Source organism: Phaseolus vulgaris, chromosome 1 (assembly GCF_051622355.1).
Source record: "Phaseolus vulgaris cultivar YP4 chromosome 1, ASM5162235v1, whole genome shotgun sequence".
Classification (NCBI taxonomy): Eukaryota; Viridiplantae; Streptophyta; class Magnoliopsida; order Fabales; family Fabaceae; genus Phaseolus; species Phaseolus vulgaris.
Window position 1 is genome coordinate 46520157 of NC_143498.1, and position 21113 is coordinate 46541269.

At 30.8% G+C, this 21113-nt stretch overlaps 2 protein-coding genes and 1 long non-coding RNA gene across 6 annotated transcripts; 2 read left to right on the forward strand and 1 right to left on the reverse strand.

Moving 5' to 3' along the window:
* Positions 1-6942: 6942 nt before the first annotated feature.
* Positions 6943-9884, forward strand: LOC137814381 (WAT1-related protein At2g37460). Its single transcript, XM_068617088.2, has 7 exons — positions 6943-7338; positions 7421-7483; positions 7577-7693; positions 8233-8473; positions 8580-8741; positions 9178-9329; positions 9416-9884. Exons 1-7 carry the CDS (start codon positions 7142-7144, stop codon positions 9630-9632), a joined length of 1149 nt encoding a protein of 382 aa, XP_068473189.1. The 5' UTR covers positions 6943-7141; the 3' UTR covers positions 9633-9884.
* Positions 9885-10614: 730 nt separating this feature from the next.
* LOC137814382 (uncharacterized) lies at positions 10615-11778 on the forward strand. Its single transcript, XR_016521794.1, has 2 exons — positions 10615-10857; positions 11221-11778. It is a non-coding gene; the product is annotated as an uncharacterized LOC137814382 (long non-coding RNA).
* Positions 11779-15304: 3526 nt separating this feature from the next.
* LOC137814383 (type I inositol polyphosphate 5-phosphatase 8) lies at positions 15305-19600 on the reverse strand. 4 transcript variants are annotated; one of them, XM_068617091.1, is made up of 11 exons: positions 19416-19600; positions 18485-18541; positions 18290-18374; positions 18108-18179; positions 17911-17971; positions 17728-17832; positions 16991-17348; positions 16591-16787; positions 16388-16496; positions 16150-16298; positions 15305-15990 (listed from the first exon to the last, which is right to left on the reverse strand). In XM_068617091.1, exons 2-11 carry the CDS (start codon positions 18512-18514, stop codon positions 15711-15713), a joined length of 1446 nt encoding a protein of 481 aa, XP_068473192.1. In that variant the 5' UTR covers positions 18515-18541; positions 19416-19600; the 3' UTR covers positions 15305-15710. The 4 variants fall into 4 exon arrangements, with proteins under 4 accessions (XP_068473192.1, XP_068473191.1, XP_090160156.1 ...); XM_068617090.2 differs by having other exon boundaries at positions 17911-17974; XM_090304030.1 differs by lacking the exon at positions 19416-19600 and adding an exon at positions 19248-19351.
* Positions 19601-21113: the final 1513 nt, after the last annotated feature.

Here is a 21113-nt window from a genome sequence, read left to right on the forward strand (position 1 = left end):
ATGTCGTTCATGTCAATATACCGTAAGGAACCAAATTTCATACTTTTTAAAAAACTTGGGACCAAATTGATTTTTTTTAAAAAACTAATGTAGTAAATTTAATATTGACCTAAATATAGAGATCAATAAGATAACTATATCAATTTTTTTTATTAAAAATGAAAACTACATTAAATACAAATAATTTTTTTAATTTATAAAATATCTCTAATTTAGTAACTAATTATTTTGAACTCTAAAATTATTTTGTATTTAATATTTTTTTATATAATACTAATTATTATGTTAAGTGATGTAAAATGTACACTGTTGATCATATAACATCGATAGTTTAGAACAGAAAAATGATGTGATATTTTTTTAATTCAGATGTTGCACTGATTGGTATGAAGAACTTTGGGTACCTCACTTTGTTTTCGACGCTTCCACACATCACTTGTCTTCATTTTGTTTGCAGTCCTTACTAGCTAGCATGACTATTTTCTTACTCCAAAGCTTTCTTTCTGCCGCCAAACCCACCATTGTTTCATGACAATTGTCAAGTAAGTTGCAACGAGTTTGGTGTGACACCACCATACTCCATTTTGGGAGTTCTTAGCACACCAACATCTCAATAATTTACTCAATATTTTAATTATTTTTTTTATTAAAATTCTAAATAAGGTTAGAATTAAGATCAAGATAACATTATAAATAAGATTATAATAATGTTAATATTAAGATTAAAATTAATATTAGATTATGTAGTCCAAAGATGATTTGCAAGGATAAAATGTTAATATTAGTTATATGTTAAGTTTAGTTATATATTTATTTGGTTTTATTAGAAGTTTGAATTTCTTTAATTAAATTTGAACGAAATATGTGTGTATGTCTTATTTGCTCTTTTTTTGTAGTTTGATATTTTATTTGTGATATGGTATTGGGATTAGATTTCAGAATGCGTGATTTGATATAAATATTGATTATTATCTTTAATTTTGAATTGTCCATATTTATTTTTTCTTTAAGAACAAAAGGAAATAATAATGACAAGAATCTTAAATAGAATGTTAGGATAATTTAGAAAGATTCAATTACATTTCTATAGTTTATTATAGAAACTATTATAATAATTCTTATTATTTTTTCATAAATTAATTAAACCAAATTTATTATATTAATGCAATAGGAAATAATGAAGCTTTCAGAATGATTATTACATCATGGATATGGATCATAACTCGAGTTGTTATTGTTAATTATTGGAAATTGGTAATAAACTATTTAAAATACTTTGTAAAAAATTCATATTTTGGTTTCATTTATGCAATTATAAAAGAACTAATATTTATTTTTTATTACAACTTTTTTGTCAATAACGAACCAATGAATATAGACACATTTGAAGAAGTTTAACATAAATGAGTAAGATATTTGTTTACTTATTATAAATTAGTATTTGTTCTGTTTAGAATATTGTGTTATTAAGACAATAGTTAATTTAGTTTTCATTACTAGTCATAGTTAGTTTACATATGAAATTAAGTAAAATTTTGATGTAATTAATTAAATGTTGATATTTAAGTAGAATTTTGGTATTTATTAGCCTAGAACAATATATTGATTTTTTTTTTAAATTTTGCAATCTAGTATATAACTAATTGAATTTATTTACAATTACATGTTGACAAACACACAAAATTTACCATTTAAAAAAATACAAAATATTACATGACCAAAAGTATTGTAATATGTGTTCTACAAGCAAATTTGGAGTTGATTTGAGGATAATCGATGTCATATATATCAAATCAACTCAAATATTTCTTGAACGGATTTATGAGGTATCTATAGACATAGATTATTTTGACATTTGGAGGTTATGTATAACCTATTTTTTTTAGTAAAAAGGTTTGAATATTTCTAAAATATCTCTTATTTATAGATAAAAAAATATACCATAAAATTTAAGTTATCATTGGTATATATATTTCACAATATTTGTATTTAAGTGTAAACAAATGTATTTTTTATCGGCTCAAGTGTAAAAAATGTAGTTTAAAATAATAATATAATATTTTGTTACAATATCTTCTTAAAAATAATTTAAATTTAAAAAATGGAAAATAATAATAATTTTTTATAATTTATTGATTAAAATGTGTTGAGTAAAAAAATCATATTTATTTTAACTTAAACTATAGCTACTATGGCAGAACTGGGATCTAAAGCCTCATTTTTAATTTTTGTTTTAAAGTTTTTTTCTTTGAAGAAACAATTTTTTTGAAGCATATTGGACATTAATGATTCGTTTACTTTGAGAAAAAAACATTACTTTTTTAGTTTTAATTTCCAAATTGTCACTTGATTTTTAATTCATTCCCTATTTTTTAAAATTTGGACAAAAAACGAAAATGAAAAATAGTTTCCTATTGTATGTACAAATACTTAAAAGCAAGAAAAAAGAAAATAAAAATTTAAAAAATAAATTGATAATTAAAATATTAATAGTTAATTAGATACTAAATTTAATTTTTTATAATAATAAAAACTAATTATGATATCAATAATTTTTTAATATTTAAAATAATATCTAATTTAATTAATATAATAATTACTTATTTTTATCTTTAAAATTAATTTTTATTTAATAATTTTTTGATAATGATCTAAAATAGTGTTTCTACATGTAATACTGAACACCATTTATGTTCGTAATTCAGATTATCAAAATTGTTTACCATATGGATCATATAACTTTGTTTCTGCAGTCTGCATAAATAGGATAAAGTAATAAACTTACGTGCAGAATTTAGAGAAGTATTAATGACCTAAAGTTTAATTTTGAGTTCAAAATTTGGAATGAACCAACCAGCACTAAAACCAAAAGGAAGAAATTGTATCTGTTTGGGATGCGAAATTCATAGGAATCAGATCGTGCTTTCGGTCAAGACTATTTTTTCATCACATTTAATATTAAAAGAAAGACCAAACATACTTTCTTTTTTCTTTTCTTTGTCCTTTCTTCTTTATTTCAATTGAAAACACGTAAGTTTTGAATCTAAGTAATGCTGTTTTTCATTACCCTTCAATTAACACTAATGCTTTTTCAATCATTTGTGTTTTGTTCCTTAAAATCAATAGAAAAGACACCATAAAGTCAAAATTCCTATTAGAAAGAACCAAAGGTATAATATTATAGTTTATTTATTTATTTATTTCGAATCCTCCTTCTTTATCTAATAATTAAAATTAAAAATTGTCAGCATTCTAATATCGGACTCTACAAAAATGTTGCCTATGTCACTAATATTATAAAGGAAAACATGTCTTATTTATTTGGTTGGAGAAAAATTAGAGAAAAAAAGATAAATAGAAAACAAAATGGGATCGATTATATTATTTCTCATTTATTTTTTTCGTCTCTTATCTGTTTTTCTTATATGAATTACTTTGAACTTGTATTTAATTTTTATATGTTTTGACGCATTTTTTTATATGTATTTAATTCCCTATATGAAACATGATCTTAGTTAAGTTTTGTTTAGTTGGTTTTAAAATTGTGTGGGAGTACTAAAAAGGATTAAGGTGAATGACATATTTGTAAAGTTAAAGAATAAAGTGAGGATTTAAAAAGATTAAAGAGGAAATAAAATTGGGCCATAGAAAACAGGAGTTTATTCCGTTACTATTTGATTAGTATTTGGGGAAACAAATGTGGAAAGGGACCCACGTTGAGTAAGATTCCAATTTCCGTTGACTGTTGACCATCAAGGAATCACCCATGTCCCAATCTTATCATCTCCACCTCTACATTACCATGCTTTCTAATATATTTTTATTTATTCTCATGTTTTAAATGCTGCATGCAAATGTTTTTAGTAATCAACACACATAACACTTATTACTCTTCTCTTCTCATCTTAAATATCACTATTGATTATGTTAATTAATATATTTAACATAATTTTATTTGAATATTTAATGCTGAATTTTGATATATGATTTAGTTTGGCAACTACAACCGATAACTAATTAGATATCAATTTAAAAATTAATTTATATTTTTTTATTAATAACAGAAATTATTTTAAATATAAATATTTTTTAATATCTAAAATAATATTTAATTTATTTAATATAGTAACTAATTATTTTTTGTTTTTAAAATTAGTTTATTCAATAATTTTATTGTAGTGTGTTTATCATTGTTGGAAGTCTTGTATTTGTCACTCTTGTAGTGTATGGCGAAATCTTTAAGTTTATCATCATTGGTGTGCATGATGCAAAGTCTTATGTTTCTTAGAGATTTTTTAAGGTCTTGTTAGTTGAGGCCTTTTCTGTTGGATTGTTAGTGTATGTTTGTTTCCTTTTATATAGGGTTTTTTTTCTTTCTTAGGTTTGTGTAAAAATAATAATTCACATACAAGTTATTTTCATTTTCTCTTCTTCGTTTTATCTTCACTTTATCTTCTTTTTTGCGCTTCCTACAGAAGTTATGTTTTTCATTTTTTCTCAATATAATATATGAGTGGATAAAACATGATCTAATTTTTTATTACTTAATATTTTTTTCTTTGTTTCATGGTTCTTGGGGGCACCTACTACTCCTTTGCTCTTCTCTTTTTTCTTGTCATGGACATCAGTGTTGTGGGTTCATCACAAAACCCTAAGCCTCTCAAGTCCTTTGTATTTGTATCTAGGTGAGACTCCAATTATGGTTCTTGTCACTCCTCAATTAAACGAATCTATTACCATTCTTGGATTAAAGGAATGAAATGTGTCTTTTATTCATAAACAAGTGATGACTATTTTATAACAAGTGTATCGTGTCAGAAGTAATAAATTTATTTCTAAGAACTGAACTCAAAAGGAACAATTGAATTCTCATGTATAATATTCACTAAATAGAAAACAATATGTAAAAGTTTGTTAGAAATTTTGTTTGTATTTACAAGAAATTTAAATAAAGTAAAGTAAAAGATGTGTATGAGTCAATTGGAAAAATTAGGAAAATTGGAATTCATTACAAGATATTTGCTATTTACATACCGATTATTACATACGGATTCACATCCGTATGTAAATTGAAGATTACATACGGATTTGAATCCATATGTAAAGTGACGTTACATACAAATTTGGATCCGTATGTAATAAAGTGAACATTACATACAGATTTTTACATACGAATTTGGATCTGTATGTAAAGTGAGCATTACATACAAATTTTTACATATGGATTAAGATTAAATATTTTTAATAATTGTAATAATAATAATAATTTTAATAATAATAATAATGATATAAATGATAATAATAATAATAATGATATAAATGATAATAATAATAATAATAAGTATAATAAAAATCATAATATGACAAACAAACTTGTTTGGTATAGTGGTTAAAACTTCTTTGGTCAATACTTGAGTTTGAGTCTTGCCAACTCTATAAAATAATATAAAAATAATAATAAAAAAATTAAAAATAATAACTAAGAATAAATAGATGAGTGTAAAAATAATAATTCACATACAAATTCTTCTCATTTTCTCTTCTCCTTTTCATCTTCTATTTGTCTTCTTTTTCGCACTTTCCACTAAAGCTATGTTTTTCAAATAAGGTGTAAATTTTATAATCATTGTGTCATGGAATTCAGCACCCTTATCAAACCAAATGCCATAAACTATCATCCTTCATTATAAAAATAGATCCTGTTTCATGTTATTGTGCCATCCCTTATGGACCATAGTGATCCAAAAACCTTTACGTATTTCTTACAAACTTCCAGAATACAGTTTCAAGTATACATGACTCCTACAATGGACGACGGAAGGACCATATCTATTGAGATTTTTTTTAATTAGGGATTTCTTTTTAATCAGAAAGATCACTGCAGTGCATATCTCAGTTATTTTAGTTTTATGTACTTATTTACTTTTTAACTATGTTAATTAATTATGTTATTAAAATATTTTTTTGATATGAAATAAACTCTTTATAAATTTACGAGACAAATTTAGAAGTGGAGTTTACAAAACTTCATCGAATTTATGGGGAGTCTTAAGTTTCATAATGTTGGATATGATGCATATAGAGAGATAAAGAATGAAGTTGAAGCATTTTGTAATGGTGAAAGAAAAACTGTAAAAAATTTGACCAATAAGTGAGGGAAAAAGTTCTACTTTTATATAAAATAATCTTTGAGTGGGTGCAAGAAAGGAGGTGGAGTATTCAAATTGTGATGCGAGTGGCTGTACATATTAAAAGCACAAAGAAACAACCGTGCATAAAAAGGCTTAAAGCTAGCAGCTACAAAGTGGACTTCAGTGCTTTCCATTCTTTGAAGTCTTGACCTAAGACCAAAGTCACCAAACCTTTAACGCATTACAGAAGAAAGCAAAACTAATAACCGAGGATATGGCTATTATGCTTGTGCTAATCATGCTTCATACGTCGCTCTCGACTATTGACTCATTGGTTTATATTCAATAATGCATCTGAATAATTCACAACCCTTTTTATCCACAACTTTAGATTATTTCATCCTCTTCCATTAACTCCAAGAGGAACGAAAGTACACATCTGCTGAATTTTGCAGAAAATCGGGATTTTACGACCATTTGGTGCTGTCACATAATCAAGATCAGCTCCATCATGGATACAAATCATTCTTTAAAAGTAAACAAGCACCTCATTTGAAATCATCTTACTTTTCTTCCTCATCTTCTTACAAAGTACAGAGAAAATCTGTCTAGAGAAAAATCTATTTCATAATCATAGTTTAATCATAGTTTATAAGTAAAAATCATGTAAAATCAACGAATCACGAAAGAAGCAAATAAAGAAGAAACAAGTGAACGATATTATTATAAAAGGTACTCCATGATGAGTAACATTCCAACTATGCAAAAGATAGTAATAATTGAAAGCAGACACCGACATTTTAAACAATTTGAGGATCAAGTACGTTGATTACTGTGACTCTCCCACTTAGTTACGTGAAATAGCAAAGCTCCATCTGTGTGTATAAATATAATGTATACTATACATGTACACCCCACCCCACTATATAAACACAAGCCATTTGTGGTGCAGCGGTGTGCTATCTTATTCTTGACCCTCAAGAAATAGGCTAGTCCCAAGCTGAAACAAGATGGCTTGTTTTCCACAAAAACTCTTTAACAGACTGAAGCCATTCATAGGTGTAGTTTTCTTACAGTTTGGATATGCTGGTATGGATGTTCTATCCAAAGCTGCCCTCAACAAGGGAATGAGTAACTATGTGTTTGTCGTGTACCGTCATGTTTTTGCCTTTGTTGTCATGGCCCCTTTTGCGGTGTTCTTGGAGAAGTATGTTTCTCTCTTCCTTTTGTGTGTCTGCGATTAATTGTATGAACATGTTACTGAAGTAATGCCACAATACTTTTCACAGGAAAGTGAGGCCGAAGATGACGTTTTCAATCTTCATGAAGCTAGTGATTCTCAGCTTGCTAGAGTAATTCCCTGCATGCATGCTTTTTGACACTTTCTTTCTTCTAACCATGCAATATTCACGCACTTAACTTTCGTTATTACTTTCTTATGGCAGGCCAGTTATTGACCAAAATTTATATTTTTTGGGAATGAAGTACACCACAGCAACCTTTGCTGTTTCCATGTACAATGTGCTCCCTGCCATTACCTTTCTCATGGCTTGGATTCTTAGGTAACATTCTCATGCCCTTCAATAATTCAGGTTTATGTCTAAAAACACATCATCAAATTTTTATTAAAAACATAAGTAATATTAGCACAACAAGGTTGTATAATAACTTCTTATAATAATAAGAAAGCTGGAAAGAGAAGAAAGATGAATATCATGGTTGAAAGAATGAAGAGAAAAATAAACTATAAAAAGTGTAACAAGACTTTTATCATTAAAAAATACAAATTGAAATATATATAGCATTCCACTAGACTGATGGAGAGTATAAAATAGGTGTACACCACTCATGCGAATAAAAGATTCTCAATGTTTTTGTAGTTGCTTGATTATCTTTTTCTTTTTAGTGCATTAACTTGTTTAGTTTGCTAGAAAAAGAAAATTATAATAGCCCAATTAACATTGAAATATGCAACTCATGTTAAGTCAGTAACTGGATGCATTTGGATCCACTTAAATATTTTTCTGTAAAACTCAAAAATATGTTACATGAAGCAAACTCTATATGTCATTCTCATGAAAGCTATTTGAAACTGTCACAGGCTTGAGAAGATAAAATTAAAAAGTATACGCAGTCAAGCAAAGGTGGTGGGAACTTTAGCTACTGTTGCAGGTGCCATGATCATGACACTGCTAAAGGGCCCAATACTTGATCTTTTTGGAACACACGGCAACAATACAAACAACCTGCAAAATGGTGGGGTAAATCTTCAACATGCAATAAAGGGATCAGTGATGATCACAATTGGCTGCTTTAGTTGCGCTTGTTTCATGATTCTCCAAGTGAGTTGTCATAATCATCTATCGCAATTGATAAAAGAATAAATCCTAATCACATTTTTCTTGTGATTTTCTGGGGTCACTAATACAGTTTCATCTCTTGTTCTAGGCTATTACCATTGAAGCCTACCCTGCTGAGCTCTCTCTAACAGCATGGATATGCTTATTGGGAACGGTTGAAGGTGGCATAGTGGCACTTGTTATGGAAAGGAATAATTTTTCAGCTTGGTCTCTGCAATGGGATACAAAATTGCTGGCTGCTGTCTACAGTGTAGGTTATTTACTTTTACAGTAAACACAGCCTCCACCTCTTGATCAAACATAAGAAAATAAACATCTACCGCGGAGTTTAAGAAAAGAATTCAAGAAAGTCACTAAAACAAACCATGGCATCCAAAGTCATTAGGCATAAAGGAATCATCATATTAAGTAGCTGAGAATCACCAAGTGCTCATGGACCCAATAAATGTCATGGCATGCATTAAAGGTCTTGAATTTCCTATAAAAAAATTACTGTGATCATTAATTGAGAATCACTGGTCTAGAACCACTCAGGAATTTCTTGTCCCTAGGAGGTTCACTGGATCAGCATTGTCATCCATAAACCATAGAATTTATAAATGTCTCCACTACCTTCATGCATAAAGTATGAAATTTATTAATTAATATTTGACTATTTTATAAATTTACAAAATATTCTCATGCAGGGCATAGTTTGCTCAGGAATGGCTTATTACATCCAAGGCGTGGTGATGAAAGATAGAGGCCCGGTGTTTGTAACAACTTTCAACCCTCTTTGCATGGTCATTGTGGCTATCATGGGCTCCTTCTTTCTGGCAGAACAAATGTACCTTGGAAGGTAATAGGAAACCAAATCACATGCCCAGAAAACTAAGTAAAAAGTTTTAAGAAAATTGAACTAAGTAAATCTGAAAAATTTTACAGGGCGGTTGGAGCTATTGTAATTATTTTAGGGCTGTATCTTGTGGTGTGGGGTAAAAGCAAAGACTACGGGTCATCAAGTGCGATTACTGAAGAGGATATATTTTCAGCCAAGCAAACAGTAGAAAAGAGCAACGGCAAAGAAGAACATTCTAATTTCGAGGTCATCACTCTCAGTAACTTAGGCACAGGAAACATAGCAAGAGATGAACAAGTATGAGGAAACCTAACAAATTCAATCTAAATTTCAGCAATCTGGGATATTTCACCATCCAAACGCCTATTTGACAACAGCAGCTATATTCGTTACTAGTTATTTCATCCTTCAAATATTATCTGGTAATAGCAGAGGTTTTTAATATATATCACACTATGGTATGTCAAAAGGCATGTTTTAATAAGGCAAGAAAATCCCAACAAAAGACTGTACAACTTCGAATACTAATTATATTGATGCAGAGCTCCATATCAAGTATTAATTAGTAATTCAGAATAGCTACAAATTTCAGAGGCTGGAGATTTATTCCAACCAACTCACTTGAAATGACACCATCCAATTATCAATTATAAAGTGAATCAAATATAAAGAAATTTCATTTTCATTTCCACCCAAAAAATAGTAAATGGCTCAACAGGCATGTATAATACTATAAAACAGGCATATATAATATTATAAAACAGGGTTGGTGAAGATCATTTTTCTGCATAAGGAATGACGAATAATAATAATAAAAAATAATAATATAAAAATATTAACAATAAATAATAATACTATAAAACAGGGTTGGTCAAGATCATTTAAAAAAAACAAGTCAAATAGAAAATAGAACTCTCAACCTTAACTCAATGAATGTCTTCTTATGTTCTTCAAATGAAGAGATTAAGCACATTTAACACTATAAATCGTGATTAATAAGAGATTAGGACGTCACTTTGACCAAAAACCTTAAGAAAATGAATTTATATGTGAGTTTTTCTTTTTATATGTTTCTCATTTTAGTCATCTTTATCAACTCTGAGACTTTTTTAGGCCAGAGTCTCTTAATGGTGACACTTTCTTTTTATTATCGTGCAAACAATTTTCTCAAATAAAAGACTTTTGATACAAAAAGATTTTAAACTTTAAGATTTTCCACCTATCTCACAAACCTTGACAAGAAGGCCAAAACTAAAGGTGACAGTTTTTTTTTTTTTTTTATCAGCAATAAGGTGACAGTTAATCCGTGAGAGAAACGAGGGTTTCCACAATATGGTTCCACAACCTTGATGTGGAACTTTCGAAGCAATGAAAGTGAGACAGTTTTGAGCTCCATCAGAGCCATTTCCTTCCCCACACAAACCATCAACCCTGCATGAAAAACCGGGTACTTGAACGGACACTATTATTATTGGAGGAGGAGGATGAAGCTGCAGGTGTGAATGGAGGCACACGGAGACGAACAGAGGTGCGCTCGGATAAATTCCAATCACGTTTTTCTTATGATTCCATGGGGTCACTAATACAGTTTCATCTCTTGCTCTGGGGTATTACCATTGAAGCCTACCCTGCTGAGCTCTCCCTAACATCATGGAATGCTTATTGGGAACGGTTGAAGGTGGCATAGTGGCAATGGTTATGGAAAGAAATAATTTTTCAGCTTGGTCTCTGTTGGTTATTAATTCATATTTTATTAGTCTTAAATTATTTACCGTGTTAGTATAGTATTAGTGGTCAGTTTACAGGGCTGTTAGTATTCTTATTTTATAGCTTCCAGTAATTGTAATTTTATTATATATATTATTGAAGTAAATTAAAATGAATGTATCAGTCCAGGAGAGAAACAAGGGTTTCCACAAGATGGTTCCACCAACTGGATGTGGAACTTCCAAAGCAATGAAAGTGAGGCGATTTTGAGCTCCATCAGAGTCATTTCCATCCCCACACAAACCATCAACCCTGCTTGAAAAACTGGGTACTTGAACAGACACTATTATGGTTGGAGTAGGAGGACGAAGCTGCGGTGCGAACAGAGGTGCGTGTGGAGGTGCAAACGAAGGTGGGAACGGAGGCGCACAGAGACGAAAGAAAGTGCGTGCAGAGGTGTGAACGGATAAATCCCAATCACATTTTTCTTATGATATCATGGGGTCACTAATACAGTTTCATCTCTTGCTCTAGGGTATTACCATTGAAGCCTACCCTGTTGAGCTCTCCCTAATAGCATGGATATGCTTATTGGGAATGGTTGAAGGTGGCATAGTGGCAACAGTTATGGAAAGGAAATTTTTTTCAGCTTGGTCTCTGTTGGTTATTAATTCATATTTTATTAGTCTTAAATTATTTACCATGTTAGTATGGTATTAGTGGTCAGTTTACAGAGCTGTTAGTATTCCTATTTTATAACTTCTAGTAATTTTAATTTTATATATTATTGAAGTAAATTAAAATGAATGTATCAGTCCAGGAGAGAAACAAGGGTTTCCACAAGATGGTTTCACCAATTGGATGTGGAACTCCCAAAGCAATAAAAGTGAGACAGTTTTTAGCTCCATCAGAGCCATTTCCATCCCCACATAAACCATCAACCCTGCTTGAAAAACTGGGTACTTGAACGAACACTATTATGGTTGGAGTAGGAGGAGGAAGTTGCGGGTGCGAACTAAGGTGAACAAAGGTGCGTGTGGAGGTGCAAACGAAGGTGGGAATGAAGGTGCACGGAGACGAACGAAAGTGCGTGCGGAGGTGTGAACATATAAATTCCAATCACATTTTTCTTATGATTTCATGGGGTCACTAATACAATTTCATCTCTTGCTCTAGGGTATTACCATTGAAGCCTCTCTCCCTAATAGCGTGGATATGCTTATTGATAGTGGCAATGGTTATGGAAAGGAATAATTTTTCAGCTTGGTCTCTATTGGTTATTAATTCATATTTTATTAGTCTTAAATTATTTACTGTTATTGCATTTGTGGTTAGCTTACAGGATTGTTAGTATTCCTATTTTATAACTTCCAGTAATTGTAATTTTATTGTATATATTATTAAAGTAAATCAAAATGAATGTAGTAGTTTAATAGTTTTGCAATTTCGTGCAATTATGTTCAATCCGTTTTTATAACTTTTTGCCTTCTGTTATTTCCTTCAATTAGTTTCTACAGTCTCTGCAATTGGATACAAAATTATTGGTTGTTGTCTACAATGTAGGTTATTTACTTTTACAGTAAACAAAGCCTCCACCTCTTGATCAAACATAAGAAAATAAACATCTATCGCTGAGTTTCAGAAAAAAATTCAAGAATGTCACTAAAACAAACCATGGCATCCAAAGCCTAACCTAAGTAAGTTTCAAAGTCATTATGCCTAAAGGAAGCATCATAATTAAGTAATTGAGAACCACCAAGTGCTTATGGTCCCAAGAAATGTTTGCATGGCATGCATTTAAAGGTCTTGAATTTTCTATAAAAAAAATTATTGTGATCATTAATTGAGAATCACTAGTTTAGGGCAACTCAGGAATTTCTTGTTCTATAGAGGTTCACTGGATCAACATTATCATCCATAAACCATATATTTACTGCTGACACGGTGACAGATTAGCTTTAAAATAAAAGTTATAACGGTGACAGATTAGCTTTAAAATAAAATTTATAACTGTCTCCACACTACCTTCATGCATAAACTATGAAATTTAATAATTAATTTTTGAGTATTTTATCTTGAATAAATTTACAAAATATTCTCATGCAGGGCATAGTTTGCTCAGGAATGACTTATTACATCTAAGACGTGGTGATGAAATCAGTCGTTATAGGGATCTCCATTTAGTCATCAAATTAGCAGCCGAAAATGGTGGTCGTTATCTCCTTATATTTCAGCTATTGATTTATATTCACCGTTTTTTTATAAAAGTTTGGTCGCTAATTTCAGTTTTGAATTTTGGTGACCAACTTTTTTGCGAGTGATTTTTTCACCGAAATTTTAGTTGCTAATTTGATTTTCGAATTTTGGTGATTGAATTTTCTGCGACCGATTTAGCCACCAAAATTTCGATTGCAAATTAGCGACCACTTCATAATTCGGTCGCTAAAAGCTTTGCGACTATGTTTTTCGCTTTCATCTTTATTTGATGACTGTTTCGGTTGTATATATATATTTAGCGACCGATTATAGTGTTTTTAGCGACCGAATTTGATGGTTGCTAAAAGTGATTTTTTTTAGTGATCGTCATGCTTTTGTCTTCGTTGTCTGGCCCCTTTTGCGGTGTTCTTGGAGAAGTATGTTTCTCTTTTCCTTTTGTTTGTCTGTGATTAATTGTATGAACATTTTATTGAAGTAATTCCAGAATACTTTTCACAGGATAGTGAGGTTGAAGAAAACGGTGTTTTCAATCTTCATGAAGTTAGTGATTCTCAGCTTGCTAGAGTAATTCCCTGCATACATGTTCTTTAACACTTTCTTTCTTCTAACCATGCAATATTCACGCTGAGACTTCTTTAGGTCAGACTCTCTTAATGGTGACACTTTCTTTGTATTACTGGTGAATACAATTTTCTAAAATGAAAGACTTTTGATACAAAAAGATTTTAAACTTAAGATTTTCCACCTATCATATTTGTCCAAATATTTGTCCATATTAAATACAAAGACGAACTAGACTCTAATGTCACTATTAAGTTCTTTAAGTGGAGACATAGAGTTGAGAGTAATAGTTGTAAAGAAACTCATAAGAAACTAAGAAATTACCTTCAATCCAAAATATTGACTTTTTTGGGTCTTTCTAGTATATGTTTCATCTATACTTCTCTACCTTAAATTCCTAACATGTATCTTATCATCAAGAGAATGCCACTTAATAACAATTTTAAACAGTTTATAAAACTTTGCCTATAGCTATACCGGGATACTTTGGTTAATACATGACTAATTTATAGCTGTTCAAACATGTTGGTTAATGAAATAAAACAAGTAAATCAGTTGCGCAAATCTGTTTTAGTATATATTATAGTGAAATTATTGGAAATCAATATAGAAAAAATAAAACAGGACAAGACCATCTTGTAGTAAACTAAAAACATGCACCATAAACAATACCATTATGTTAAAATAAATTACCTAGCATAATTAGCTATACACACGTTTCATTTTGTTCAGAGTTCCTTTTATTCTCAACAAGGATGATTTGTCCACGATTGAGGAAATATTTAAACACCTGCGTTATAGTTGATACCCAGAACCTTCATGACAGGTAAGACTTCCTTCTAGCGACCATAGGAACAAGACAAGAGATTGAGGTTAAGCTACTGTTGTGAAACATTGATTCATGAATATTAAAATTTTCCTACGATGACCAACTCCTTCATTGAAGGGCAGCAAACTTCTAATACATGAAGGGACTTATTTCAAGGAGCCTTCTTAGACATCTATATTTTGGAAGAAACATTTTCAGTTTCAGATGAAGGTTGATGTTTCCCAACATCTCGGGAAATATAATGAGGAAGCTTCTGCTTGCAGATTTGAAGTGCTTGTTGAAGCAGCATCTGGGTCAAATAGCTGTTCAATAAAATGACAACAACTAAAAACATGAACAGTTCCCCCAAGCAGTATGGGCTCTGGACATTAATATTACTTTAAAACTCCGAAAAAGTTACATTTTCTTTTGAATATTTTACTTTAATATATTTAATCTTTTTTATGTTTATTTTCATTTGCATATTTCATTTTCGTAAAGTGCTGCAGACTTTGTTTTCTTGGAATATATCCGGGTCCTATAAAATGTATTTATGAACATGATTAATATTTGATTTTAAAGAATATTCATGACAGACAATAATAATAATAATGATGGTAATACAATTACAAACAATAAAAAAACAACTCATTTAATAAATGCAGGAAACCTTCCGAGGAATGGGGACAAACATCATTAATCATTATTCTATTAGAATACTACAAGTTGGACATTGTCTTAAAAAAACATCAATATATTAATAGTAATAAGTATTACTATGATTACAAATTTAAAATTTACAAATATTACCGATCAACATCTTCTTTTCTTCTTTTCTTCAAAATTTCCTGAGTCATTCATAGTATATTCACAACTATCCTAGTCACTTGAGAAGTGGAGGTGTTTGGCCATAATTCCTAGACAAACCTATTAACTAGTCCCCAAAAAAAACATTAGGGATTGTTATGGTAGACTTAAATGAATACCCAAAAGAGATGGATATATACCTAAGTGCACCATCTAGGGCTACGTTTACACTTGAAGGTGGTATCAACCTGGAAACTACCTCTGCCTAGTGTCTCTTTGACTCAAAACCTGGGAACTGTCTGGATGCAACTTTGAGCTCTTGTTAGCAGCAAGAGTTGCTCTTCTGCTTGGACTTTAGCAGCACAACAAGTTGATGACAAAGCAGTACTTGTCAAGGGTTTTAATGTACAGGACCTGGGAACTAGATTCTTGCTTCTCTGTTTCAAGTCCACTTCAACAGAGAATAGTGAATAAACTGGCCTGTGGTCTGAGAATTTTGACTCTCCCCGAACATACCACATCTGATTCAGCCTTTCTCCTTTCCACAGAATTCGATCGCACCTGATTTCACATCCCGCACAATCAATTTTGTCTCCGTTAAAATTAATTCAGTAATACAACAGTAATCATATAATTACAATAATCTAAAAGGCAGTTCAATAAACTAACTTTAAGGCCTCATTAATGTGAGAAAGAGATTGATGAAGCATGTTCATTTACCAAGCAGGAGTTCGTTGTTTTTCCTTGGATTTGGAGGATTGAGCGACATAGTGGTCAGAATTGGTCAAGTATTTGTAAGTAGGAGCAAAGTATATGTTCCCTTCATTCCAACCTTTGAATACTCGACCAGCTCTCTGCTCTATCCTTAGCTGCAAGCCCAAGTCAACACAATATAATGTTAGCAAGATACGTTAACCAATAAACTAAAACACAAAAAATCATACCAAACATATATTACCTGATCCTTCTCTAGTAATGCCTGCCAATTATTCTTCTTTAGTAGTTCATGTGTGTCATCATAGCCAGCAACTAGTCGATAATTCAAGTCGCCAAGCCAAATAATATTACTATACACATACCAAGAAAATTCAAGTCATGATCAGAACAAATTAAAAGAAACTAAAAACGAAAAGTGAAAATTGTGTAAGTAAAAGGACTTACTCGTGTTCCAGAATACTTTGAGGATGGAGAGAATGAGAAAGAGATTTTAAGGAGCGAGAAAATTTTGTTTTCTTCAAGATTTCCGAGACGTCCAAGTTCCTTCGCAATTCGTCACCAAATTTCTCCCCAGAAGCCAGGTGGGTGCAAACGAAGCAGAACGTGGTGCTGTACAATGTCATGCTAATTGATGTTGAACCCTGTTAAGAAGCAGAACAAGTAAATAAAAATTACACACATTACTTGTCCACCACAACTTACATGTCAATCAGACCTTATATTGTATAGCCATTTTTGCGTGTTAGAAAAATTACGTGAATTGCATTGCATGTGATGAAAACATAATTAGAAGATGGAGTTTGGTCTATTGTTGCATACTATTGATGTAGGATTATTCATTCACCTTATTTCCAAGATAACCCATTATGCCTCTGCCTACACAGGACACTTTCAAATTGGAAACATGGTTGCAAAGATCCCTTCGTACCCACACGCACAAGAAGATACCAACCATTTGCTTGCTTGCTGCTAAGCAATAGCTTCTTCCACTCTGAGGAGACTTTTCTTCGTCATCCAACTCACCCTCTAAAGAGACAAAATCAGAGAAACTTTTCCTACACTTGAGATTTCCCTTGTCCTCGTCGTCGTCATAGTTGTTGTTGTTCAAGGCTTCATGGATAAGGCCCACCCACTTAGCTGCTGGACCACTGTCCTCCGGCCCAAGCACGTTCCCCGCATTTAGCGGTACGATTTCTTGGAACCTAACAACATGCGCGCCAATAAATCAAATGAAGACAATTCCACAAAAATGTTAGTCAAAATTAATGCTAGCTTTCTAATTTTTGTTTCACTTCACAGAATTGTCCCGCTTTCTTATTATAGTGTAAAGAATGAAGTGACAGTGAGTTATACAGAATATGCTATATTTATATTTAAGAGAATGTTTTAGATTTTGAGCAATGATGCTGAATGAAATAATTTAAAATAAAAAATAATTCGAATATATGTTATTAAAAATGACAATATGTATTTATGTAGGTATATGTTTGGTAGAGAGGAAATAAGTTGGAAAGAGAAAAAATAAAAAAATAAAATGAAAATAAGAAAGAAAGGAAAGAGAGATTAGAAGAAGATACATACCCAATAACATAGATATGAGGTTGGGAAGGAGATGTGAGCCAATTCCTGAAACTCAAGTCTTCCTTGGGTGATTTTCCTCCCACATTCCACGTTCCCACGAACATCCTATAAATTCTCAATTATATTTTTTACCAAAATAACTGCACACATATCACTTTTATAGGGTTTGATGCAAGTATTTACCTAAGGTTCATAGCTCCAGTGCCAGTGCCAGTGCCACGTGATTGCTTCCCAACCACCAAACCTTCTTCCAAAAGAAATCCACCAATTATAAAACAATAACTACTATTAAACCTAATTAATCAAATTCATGTTAGCCTTAAACTCATTATCATCATTCAAAATCAACACTTCATCTCATCTCACTGTTCGTAAATTACCTGAATAATCATCCGCTACGCCCACGTAACCATCTTCATCCGAGCAACTCTTTCTTCTTTCCTTCGCAATTGCTGAGTCCACACATACACCAAAACAAACTCCCGGTCAAGTTTCAACACCAAATGTGAAAACCAAACGCAAATCCAAAACCGATAACAACAATTCAAGAATCTCGTTTCACCTGTTGCATCATAGTCTGACTCAAACTTCTCAGCACCGTTCTTCGTATTGAGCCACTTCCTCATGGCTAATCTGGGCCACGAAGACTGCATCCCGAAAATTAAAATTAAAATAAATAACCGTTTCGCGATCAACGAGATAAGATGAAAATGGAAAGGAAAAAGAAAGAAAATAGCGTGGTGTTGCATACGCATACCTTGGATAACTTCTTCCACTCTGTCCTCATTGCTCCTCTACCTTTGATGACTTGAAACTGAGACAAATTAGAAACAATCAAATGATCAGGAAAAAAGAAAGATAAAGGTGGCGGCAACGTTTTAAGATCCAGATTATCCAAATCCTAGAGGGAATGTTTAATAATTCAATTTGGGGTTTTTTACTAATTACGGGAGGTCATACATGGAAAATAAATATACAAAATTATGTGCGACTAGATATTTATTTTTCTTGTCCAAGAAAATTATGTTAATGTTGTTTATAAATCTTAAACAAGTGTTCAGCGGTTTTCAACGGCAATATAAAAGAACTAGTTGCAGGGGAAACAGAGACAGCTTTTGAGGCCAAAAAATAAGAATAAAAAAACATGTAATCTACATGAAAAATAGACAAAAGGTTGGGTTCTTTGAGTTACGCCAAGTTTTGCACTTCACAGAAAAAAAGTTAAGAGATGAACTATTAAAGAACCATAAAAGGTTTGGGTTTTGGTACTTTTCCTTCATCTTTAAGGCTTGGTAATAATTAAAAGCAAGTTTGTGATCTCGATCAACTCCATTGAAAAAGTGCACCTTTTCTGATACCCTCTTGCTAGAAAGAAAAACTCTTGGAACTGGAAAAAAATGGAAGGTCTCTTTGATAACATGGATCAAAGGGGGGAAAATCTGAAAGTCTTTTCAGAGCGCTGAAGAAAAACAAGATGTAGAGAATAAAGAAGCAAGTTACAAGCAGAGTAAACCGATTACCATATAGAACGAATAAAACGTTACTGGAACGTGAGTCAACGGCATTTCACGATTTTGAAAAGAAAGAGAACAGAATGTAGTACTAGTAAATTACTAGTGGTGCTAAAAAGAAATGGCAAAGTAAATAGATGAAGCTACCCTATAAATCAGGGTTGGAAAATCACTTACAAGAATGGACCAAGGTTTGAGTTTAACAGAAATGATTATTAGGGACTCTTTGTTGTGTTAATGATGTAATGAGAGAGGGTAAGAAGAGAAAGAATAATTTTGTGTCAAAAGATTCTATTAACTTGGCTTGGTCGATTGAGAAAGAATGCAGAGAAACCTTGAGTTGGGGTGTTCCCCGGAAAAGCAAAAAGAGTTATGGAGCTATCAAATTTATACATGTATGGGGATTTAAGATTCCAGAGGGAAAAAAATAGCTCTTAATTTTTTTATGATTTTTAAAATAGTAATTATTAAAATATTATATATTCAAGCTATTTTTAATATGATATAATTGAAATAAAAAGGTTAAAACATATAAATATTACTGTGATTAATTTTCATCTGTCATCATTATAATTAAATTTACAATGTTAGAAATGTGGAAAGAGTTGTTTTTTTTAAAAAAAGAATCGTTTCTGAACCTGAAGTAAAGATAAGAGATCTTACGAATCAGAACATGAAAATATAAAAATGTAAAAAGTTTTAATTAATTATTGATTTGCAGTTCGTGGGTGTTGTGGCCTTTAGGCATTTGCAAGAACAAAGAAATGTTGCTGTAGTGGTTAAAGGTAACTGAACCACTCTAATCATAACCGTACACCTATCAGCTTTGTACCGTACTGCATCCAACGGTCAGGGGAGACTTTATACTAGCTATGGTCTGTCTCTCATTGTCCACGTATTCACAATTAATTACACACAATGATAGAATTCTGGTGGTGGTTAGGTCTTAATGATTATATATCCAATTTCATATTGTTATTATATTTTATATTAAAATACATATAATTTTATTATTTTATAAATAATTAAATAAAAATAAATTTATATATATATCATTATTTATTAAAGAAAAATAAAGTACTTATATTAAAACAAAAATATTATTCAATTATTTATTTCTTTCATTTATATTACTTTTTTTATCCATATTTTTTTACCTACAATTATCTTCTTCATTTATACTCATTCTAATGTTAATTTTCTCAATAACTCTATTACGATGCAGTTTGTAAAGTGTACTGCATCAAATTTATATTTTATTTTATATTTTATCTCTAAAAATTTGGTTTTCAATTTATTATTTAATTTCTAAATACTTTTAATTTATAAATTTAATAAGATGAGATTTATATTTACTTATATACTATAAAATATTTTTATATCTAATCTAATTTAATTTTATAAAATAATTTACATTTAGTTATAACTAAATAGTATAAAATATTTTTATATTTAGTCGATGTAAATCTCTAATCTCTAAAAAAAACATTAACAGATAAAAGTGAACATGCATATTTTAATTAATATTATTATATGACATTTTACAGTTAGTTTAATTCACATTATATTTAATAAATATTTAAATTCTTTAGCGTCTTAATCCAATCTATATATTTAATTAATATTAAATTAAACTGATTTGTTAGTAGTATGGAATTTAACATCCGTTTAATAAAACTCACACCAACATAATCGATGTTTTTTTATGCAAAACCAATGCAACTTTTAAATAGCGTTTTTCTTTTTTTGCTAGAATTTGTTACTGACTCTAACTATCAAATTTATTGAAAGGGTGTGTCGCATTTATAGGTTTCAAGCCCTTTGGTTGGATAATTTTAATTATTGGAGAACTGATTTGAGAGGGAAGACGATTTT

What these genes read in the sequence shown, in the direction of transcription:
- LOC137814381 (XM_068617088.2), top strand. Translation starts at nt 7,142, where the DNA reads ATGGCTTGTTTTCCACAAAAACTCTTTAACAGACTGAAGCCATTCATA. An exon ending in GTGATTCTCAGCTTGCTAGA is followed by an intron (nt 7,484 to 7,576) that starts GTAATTCCCTGC and finishes TTCTTATGGCAG; the next exon opens with GCCAGTTATTGACCAAAATT. An exon ending in CTCATGGCTTGGATTCTTAG is followed by an intron (nt 7,694 to 8,232) that starts GTAACATTCTCA and finishes AAACTGTCACAG; the next exon opens with GCTTGAGAAGATAAAATTAA.
- LOC137814383 (XM_090304029.1), bottom strand. Translation starts at nt 19,292, where the DNA reads ATGCCGTTGACTCACGTTCCAGTAACGTTTTATTCGTTCTATATG. An exon ending in TGGGTTATCTTGGAAATAAG is followed by an intron (nt 16,788 to 16,990) that starts GTGAATGAATAA and finishes GCTTCTTAACAG; the next exon opens with GGTTCAACATCAATTAGCAT. An exon ending in CATTACTAGAGAAGGATCAG is followed by an intron (nt 16,299 to 16,387) that starts GTAATATATGTT and finishes TTGGGCTTGCAG; the next exon opens with CTAAGGATAGAGCAGAGAGC.